Source organism: Mus pahari, chromosome 5 (assembly GCF_900095145.1).
Source record: "Mus pahari chromosome 5, PAHARI_EIJ_v1.1, whole genome shotgun sequence".
NCBI classification, from domain to species: domain Eukaryota; kingdom Metazoa; phylum Chordata; class Mammalia; order Rodentia; family Muridae; genus Mus; species Mus pahari.
In genome coordinates this window covers 25,049,199-25,058,209 of record NC_034594.1, presented here as the reverse complement: position 1 = coordinate 25,058,209, position 9,011 = coordinate 25,049,199, and the positions used below count along the sequence as shown (strand labels likewise).

The following is a 9,011-nucleotide window of genomic DNA, read 5'->3' as shown; positions in this document are numbered from 1 at the left end:
TCCTCTCCTCTCCTTTCCTTCCTTTTTTAAATTCCTTCAGATAGGATATTATTTTCCTTTGTTAACTTAGGAAAATTACTTAAATTTATCAAGAGAATGATAGATCTGGAGGAGCCAACACAATACATTTGGATATGTAACATGTATATTATCTTTAAGTAAATTAAATAAAGCAATGCCACAGTGAACTGTTGCAGTGAATAATTGATATAAAATGCATCATTTCTGCTTCAGTTTCTAGTAGCTTAGGGGCACTTCTTAGAGAATTTTTAGAGGTGACAATAATAGCATATAGTAATTAAACTTTAAAGTTATGCTCACTAAGAATTTCAGCAATGTGAGAAAACTTAGTGAGGAACTAAATAGTCTCTTAAAAGAGATGAATTTTCAAAATTCAACTAGTTGTACAACTTGTCTGAAGAACTGAGAAGATATGTAGTCTATTGCTACTCCTCTTTCTGAATTCATCTTTATCTTATAAGTACACAGAAGCCACATAATCAATAAAAATCTCCCAAGTATATTATAATTTGCCTATTTATTTTCACAATATTTAGTATTAAAACACTTTATAGCTTCCTACTAAAAGGGAGAATGAGAAAATGGCATCATAGAGATTTCTGCATTCCTTTTAAATATATAATAGTGGTGATATGTTACACGAAGAACATGATATACAACTACAGAAACAGAATTGCCTAGAATTATTACAGAATATAAAATTTACCACTGGATGAACTGAGCTAGCATTTAACTTACATAATCGTTTGTCCATTTTCAAATGTTTGAAATGACCTGTTTTACGGAGTAGCATCACCGAGGAGCAAGTCTAAGATCCCAGGTAACTATTTCAGAAGGCTTTACAGAGAGCTGACTTTTAGTATCTGTTCCCACATTTTAATAAAAATATAGTTGAATAAGTGAAATGGATTATAAAAAGAACTTCTGAGCTTTGCATTTACATATATATAATTATATATATACATATACACACATATATGTAAATACACACACACATATTATATATATGTATATATATATATATATATATATATATATATATACATTCTCCTTGTAACACAACTAAAAATCTTAGCAAATTGTTATATTTATGGGGATTAAAAAAGCACACTAAAATGTCTTAAAAATTTAGAATTCTATACCATTTTGTGTGTGATCAAAAATGTATTTCATGTTTCAGAAATGTATTAAAGAAATGTAACTTTTCTGTCACTTTTAGATGACCCACAGAGTTAAATCATATTTCCCTTTTCTACACATATGCATATATATATATATATATATGTATATACAGAAAATAGACACATGTATAGACAAATATAAGATAGATAGATAGATAGATAGATAGATAGATAGATAGATAGATAGATAGATAGATAGATAGAATTATACACTTCTTATCCATAAATGTTTGAATCCTATAATAAACGATGGAGGTCCATGTAATTAGGAACCTCTTAAAGCTCTACCATCCTACTGACATATCTAATTTTCTGTCATTTTCCCCCATGTTTTAACCCATTTAATGTGTGTGTGTGTGTTTGTGTGTGTGTGTGCCCGTATGTATGTATGTATGTATGTATATATGTATGTATATATGTATGTATGTGTATATGTGTACACATTATTGGCTTGGTTTCTTTTTCTCTGCTCATTTAAATTCTTTTTCTATGCTCATTCAAATTCTCTTTGAAGCCAATTAAGAGTTTATAGATCATAAATGATCATAAATATTTGGAGATCTGATTTCAAGAAGGAAAGGCTACCTGGAAGTTACCCAGCTCACCAAGTCAGCAGTCCTAGAGGGGAACAGCATTCGTTTCATTTTTTTCCTGTAGGAAAAGCCAACATCACTAGAAAACACTGGCATCTGATGTAATGCCCTTCTTAAATCTTTCTTTGACATTTGATTTTCACAGTGTTTTCTCATCGCCTATGTAGTTCTCACCCAGAATTCTTTATTATTTTTTCTGAGTGTTCCTTTTCATGACAAAAGCCATAAGTTTTAAGGTCAAAGGCTGTGTTTCTGTTTGGATTTGCCTATTTTTCAGAGCCTGCAACAAAAGAATGCTTAAAACAACAAATAACCTGGCAATGTCTTAAGAATCCATTGCTTCATATATTACATTACATTCTATTAAAAATTACTTGTGTTATACATATAATTTGCACATGTTCTATATATGAAGACATGGGTATTTAATTCCCCTGGGAATGAGTCTAAGGCTTTGCATATATTATGCAAGTGTTCTGCTACTAAACTACAATACCAATCCCCTTTTACCATATCCTAAATCTACACATTTCATCAAAGGATCAAGAAATCTACCTTCTAGAGGAGTTATATGTTTTAAAATAAAATATTTAATAAATGTTCTGTATGACAAAATTGTCAAAAGTCTTCATCTAGAAAAATCACTCTTACATGAATAGAATAATAAACTGATTAAAATAAGAAAATCTGTCAGTATTTCACCTTCATAGAAACGACATCTTAGCATTCCTGTCAGAAGTGAGAGGGAATGAAAATGCAGCTTCCTTATGAGTGATATCTTTGAAAGTTTTTGCTTTAATGTTCTAATTATAGCAATGGGGGTGAATATAAAATCCATCTTTAAATTCTGTCAGCCTTATTTTCCAAATAAATTTAGACTCTGCAGCACTTCTCCAGCTTCTAGTATGATTCAAGTAGCAATCACATCTGGCCTGAGCTCAGTGAATACATTTTGGATCCTTATGGTCAATTTTAGTTAAAAGTTTATCTCAGAAATCAGGCACACTTGTAATCTCAAGCACTAAAGAGCCTAAAACAAGGTTGCAAGTTTGAGTCTAGCACAGTAAGAACGAGAGCCTGGTTAATGAAAAGAATGTAGAAGAGAGGGAGCTAGGAAGAAAGAAATGGCTAAACAATACAACTAAGTTATACAGTCTTATTGCTTCCCTTCATTATTTAGTACATTTTTCACAACTCAGTAGTTCCATTAATATGTGAAGAATCATGATAAGAGGCTATATTCAATGGGGCATGTGATTAAACTTGATAATCATCCAACTTTGTGGAGAGATCTTTGATATATTGTTTTATCACTTTTAGAATTTGGGCTAGAGTTCAGCTCTTATCACATTCATTGTATAATTCATACCTTGCTGACTGCTTACTCTAAAAACCTTTTGTCAAACCTGATGGATGGAAATGAGAGCCTTCTTCTTCTTCTTCTTCTTCTTCTTCTTCTTCTTCTTCTTCTTCTTCTTCTTCTTCTTCTTCTTCTCTCCTCCTCTCCTCCTCCTTCTCCTCCTCCNCTTCCTCTTCCTCTTCCTCTTCCTCTTCCTCTTCTTCTTCTTCTTCTTCTTCTTCTTCTTCTTCTTCTTCTTCTTCTTCTTCTTCTTCTTCTTCTTTTTGGTTTTCGAGACAGGGTTTCTCTGTGTAGCCCTGGCTGTCCTGGAACTCACTCTGTAGACCAGGCTGGCCTCGAACTCAGAAATACACCTGCCACTACCTCCCAAGTGCTGGGATTACAGGCGTGCACCACCACTGCCCGGAAGCCTATTTCTTCTTAACTTTGAGAATCCTATATCACAGGGGTGACTCACTGTTCTCTGAATCTCTATACCTTTTCAAAAGTGTCATGTAAATGGCAAAGAAGATGGTATGTACTGGTTAATTTTAGCCAACTTAACATAAACTAGAGACACCTGGGAAGAGTATAGCAGAAGATTCAGCTCTAACAGATTGGCCTATGGACATGTCTGTGTTAAATTATCTTGATTAATGATTGATGGGAGTTTTCAGCCCAATGTGGGCAACGCCAGCTCTAGGCAGGTGGTTCTAAGTAGTATAAGAAAGCAGAGCAGAAGAGGGAACAAGCCAGTATTCCTTCAGTGGTCTCTTGCTTCTGGGTTACTGTCTTGGCTTTCCTTGATGATAATCTGTATCCTGTTAGACAAATAATCCCTTTCCTTCCCAAGCTGTTTTGGTCAGTGTTTGATCACAGCAATAGAAACCAAACAGACATATTGTGGCCTTTGTGCTGGCTATTGTCCTTCCTTATGATAACAGATACCACAAACCTAGGAGACATCTACAAAGCTCTGGAATACACCAACCTTCAGTAAAGCCTTAGGCAACAATGCTTTATACATAATAGACATTTAAATAATGAATTAATAACCTGCTATTATCATATTCAGTTTTTAAAAACACAGAACTTTAAAACCAAAGGGGCCTCAGCTTTCCATTTGTCTCCATTTTATTATCTTTGTAACAAAAGGCAGTGTATGCAGTGTTTCAGCATTAGTTTTCTAACTTGTAAGGTGATGATATTATTGTTAGTCAGTATACAGGACCATCATATACATTTCTTCTAACAGAAGTCATGCAAATCCATGCTAACACCATAACTTTAATGAAATATACATTAGTGATAATGTTCTGCAATAACACACCAATCATTTGTAAGAGAAACTTATGATGTCACTTTTATAAACTCTGTGGAAAAAAGTGTTATGTCTAATACCAACTGGGTAGTTATTTTATGTCATATGTTGTTTCAAACTCCATCTACCTTGTTCATATCTCAGATAATTCAGAGAAGAAATTGCTATCATTGACTTCCTTATATTTGAATGCACAGTTCAGATACAGTTCAGTACAGCTAAATTTGTTAGTTAGGATACACCCCATGGCAGTTTAGTTCCATGGTCTGTCATCTTCCATGCTGTACTGAACCACCTTCTGAGAACACAGGCTGTGCATTCATAGGGCAGAGAGTTGAGCAAAAAGGGAACACATCTTTAAAACTGGTCCGAAGATGACCAAGCACTACAAAGGAGGGAATGAAATGTTCTTCAGATCACTGCAGTGCTGCATGATATACATCCTCACAAATTCCATCAAATTAATACAGACAAAGCAACATGTTATTCCATAGTATGCTACATGAAGAACAAAAAGAGTACTCTATTAATGCATGTAATAACGCCCAGTCTGTCTCTCACTTATTAAACTGCTTCTGTGTTAGGCACTGTTTCTGAAGCCTTACAGAATGTTTGTGGCCTCTGTGTGGGAAAGTGTTCTATGGATTTTTTTAGTGTCAGTTATTTTCTAGCTACGAATCTGGAACAGCACAAAGAACTTAACACTGTTTACATACAGATCTTCATTGCCACATAAACATTGTAGTACTAAAGTGAAAGGGTAGTTCTAGCTAGAATAGAGCCTCCCAACACTTGAAACAAGTGTTTCAATGTGATTCACCTTAATTACAAAATGTGAACTAACCCTTGGTTCTGCCTAAAAGATAGAATTGTACAATGAATATCAATACTTGACTGTGCAGCCCAAAATAATAATAGCATGCTCATGCTCTCTCTCACTTTCTCTTTTCCTCTGTCTCGCTGTACACACACACACACACACACACACACACACACACACACATACACATATCACGCCATTTGTGGTAATAAAATTTTTCTTTGGTTCATTGACTTTGCATGATAAGCAGTAACAATCAACCTCCATATCAATTTTACAGGGAAATTTATAAATATTTCTGTTGCAAAGAAAGTATTATAGAGCATTTTTTTTCTGAGAAATCACATTTTTTTTCTGTCCCTAACAAACATTGCTGCTGAGCAAACATTCTGAAGGAGTTTCTTGCTCAGGTCTTCTTTACATTTCTTCTGGCCAATATGGACATGAACCAACACTGTTGGGGGGCCCCATTGATTTTTCTACTTTATAAACTTTTCATTACTTCTAAAATAATATTATATGTATAATATATGTATATAGATATAGAAGAATTATATTCTTCTATATCTATATACATATACTATACATATATATGTATAATTCTAAAATACTTAGGTTTCCTACTTTCTCCAAGCTATCTTCAAAGTTCAACAGCTGAAGCTTACCAAAACCTCGTATTCAAAATCTCAAATACAACATTTGTTTCTATTTCTTCAAGATGTTATTTTTAGATTTCTCTGAAAACAAGTTCAGATCTTTTGCTAACTACAAAGTCACTTCCCTCTAAGGTCCATTTTAGAAATTATATCCTTTTAGTAAAATTTCGGGCAGTAGATCAAATCATTAAAACAATGGCGTATGTGTCAAGGCTTCTTCATCTAAATACAGTAATCCACAGAAATGTATTTTATGTTTTTATAGTTTGCATTTTATTTACCCCTTACCCTCACCTTTGTCGTTGTACTTGTTATTGTTTTTTCAAGATGATTTTTCTCTGTATCCCTGGTTTTCCTAGAGCTTGCTCTATAGACCAGGCTGAACACAAACACAGATTATCTATGTGCCTCTGTCTCTGCTGGGATTAAAGGTGTGCACTACTAACCAACTGGCACTTATTTCCTTAATTGTCAATAACATATTAAAATCGTACCTCATTTTCCAGGATCAGCTGTTTTTGTTGTGTAAGATGTCTTTAAGGAAGCATAGTTTTAAAGTTGTTTAATTTCCCAAAAGCAATGACATTGCACAATAATTAAAATACAGTCTAATGATTTTTTTAAAAGCTTCAGTGAAATACATGACTATAGAGAAGCTAAATAGAGTATCCTTTTCTTTTCAAAGAAATTTGAATATAAAAACTTTTTTATGTTATATTACTTATGTCAGTAATATCAAATTAGTTTCAAATACTGATTACCAGGACATGCCAATGCATAAGTTTTTTTTTTAATTAGCACAATTATTTCAACATAACATATACAATGTAAAAATAGATAATATCCCAATAACCATTTTACCTTTGCATTATAGGGAATGTAATGTTTTGATAAAGCTTCAGGCGTATGCATCCATGTTTTGTCTGTAACAGAGAAAATGCAGTATTAGATTAAACCACAAATTTCTATGATTTCATATACATACATTCTCACCTGAAGGAAGTCTTGCTGGGGAACACAGATTAGTTTCCTGAACCTTTCTTAGTTAAAAAAAGAAATATTGTAACTGGAAATGACTAAGGCACTTCTTCTTTTTTTTTTTTAAACACAAAATACATCTGTTAATTTTGTGTAATACCAGTATGTAGCCAAGGCTAATCTCAAACTTGCTGTACTCTTACACACACATCACTTCCTCTGATCCTCACTTCATAAGATCAGCAAGGAGCTATGAGTAGTAACAGTTATGCAAATTAAGACAACTTCTATTTTGTGTTTATTGCTTTTATAGATGACAAGATATATTGAATAATTACCAGATAAGAAAATATTTTGTTCTTCTGTAGTTATGATAACTTTAGCAACCAGGTTTGCATAATCTAAAGGGAAAAACACATTAAGGAAGAAACTGCTCTTGCTTGAAGTTGATTATGTTCAATAGATGCAATGGGCTATTGTGATAATCTCCATTTCAAATTTAGGAAAGCAATAGTTGAACGTCTACTATTAGAAGCTTTGAAAATTAATAATCTTAATTGTAGTAATTGGAAATGGTAGACAGATGTAATGAAATATAAGAAATAAAATAATTCCAAAAAGGATAGGTTGCAGGGCTAGAGAGTTGGCTCAGGAGTTAACATGAGCAAAATGCTTTCAGAGCAAGCTTGGGGACCTGAACTCAGGTCTGTTTTTTTCATGTAACAGCTTTGTGCAATACTTCACATCTCAGTATTGAGGAAGCAGAGTTATGAGGAGCCCTCGATCCCATGAGCCAATTCATCTAGCTAAAGTAATGCACTCAGGATGCGTGAGAGGGCATGTCTCAAAGAGTATGGTGGCTGGAACTAATGGAGATGACCAACGCCAATATCTGGTCCATGCTTACACATGTGCACAAGTATGCCTGCACACACAAAAACATATACAAATGTACAAAGATAGATTTTAACATTAATGTGTTTGGGTGTTAAATACATTTGTATCATGTGTATTTGAGTCAATATTGTACTTTATTTATATATGCATATTACATAAAAATTCCTAAATATTCTGGTAAATGTATAAGGGGAGAAAGGAGCCAAAGTTTACAAAAAGCTAATTCATTCTCTTTTCTTTTCTTTTCTTTTCTTTTCTTTTCTTTTCTTTCCTTTCCTTTCCTTTCCTTTTCCTTTCTCTTCCTTTTCTTTTCTCTTTCTTTCTTTCTTACTTTCTTTTTTTGAGATTACATTTGTTCTAGGCTAAGACTTTTATTTTTTTGAACTGGATATTTTATTTATTTACACTTCAAATGTTATCCCCCTTTCCCAGTTCCCCCTCTGCAAACCCTCTATCCCATTCCCCTTACCCTGCTTCTGTGAGGGTGTTCCCCCACCCATCCACCTACACCTGCCTCCCCACCCTAGAATTGTTCTACACTGGGGCAACAAGCCTTTACAGAACCAAGGGCTTCTCCTCCCATTGGTTCCAGAAGGGGCCCTTTCAGCTCCTTCAGTCCTTCCTCTTACTCCTCCATTGGAGTCCCTGTGCTCAGTTCAACGATTGGCTTTAAGCATCTGCATCTGTATTGGTCAGGATATGGGGAGGCTCTGAGAAGACAAGTGTATCAGGCTCCTGTCCACAAGAACTTCTTGCCACACTCAATAGTGTCTGGGTTTGGTATCTGCATGTAGAATGGATCCCCGAGTGGTGCAGACTCTGAATGACCATTCCCTCAGTGTCTGTTCCACTCTTTTTCCCTGTATTTCCTTTAGACAGGAGCAATTCTAGCTTAAAATATTAGAGATGGGAGGGTGGCCCCATCACTCAATGGGGGTGGGGAAGCATGTCTAACCTCTGGATATTGTCCTGACAGGTTTCCCCTCACCTTTTGAGAGTTTTCAGCTAATGTTACCTGTAGTAGCTATTCCTGGTTGTCAACTTGACTATATTTGAAATGAACTACAATCCAGAATTGGAAGGCTCACCAGTGAACCTAATCTGGAGGCTGGGAGATAGAAGTTTCTGATCTGGATCTTGGTATGGAGATCTTGAAACACAGTGGTGATTGAATCCAGAAGATTAAGATAGGGAGATCTCTGAGT

At 34.6% G+C, this 9,011-nt stretch overlaps 1 protein-coding gene across 2 annotated transcripts in view; it reads right to left on the bottom strand.

The window, feature by feature from the left end:
- The window catches only part of Gulp1 (GULP PTB domain containing engulfment adaptor 1), a 223,998-nt gene that overhangs the window by 69,528 nt on the left and 145,459 nt on the right, over nt 1-9,011 (bottom strand). Inside the window, exon 3 of one of the 2 annotated variants that reach the window (XM_021198764.2) lies at nt 6,793-6,854. In XM_021198764.2, coding sequence (XP_021054423.1) covers nt 6,793-6,854 — 62 coding nt within the window. Of the gene's footprint in view, nt 1-6,792; nt 6,855-9,011 lie in introns of those variants that run through there. The other variant, XM_029539389.1, reaches the window with a different exon arrangement.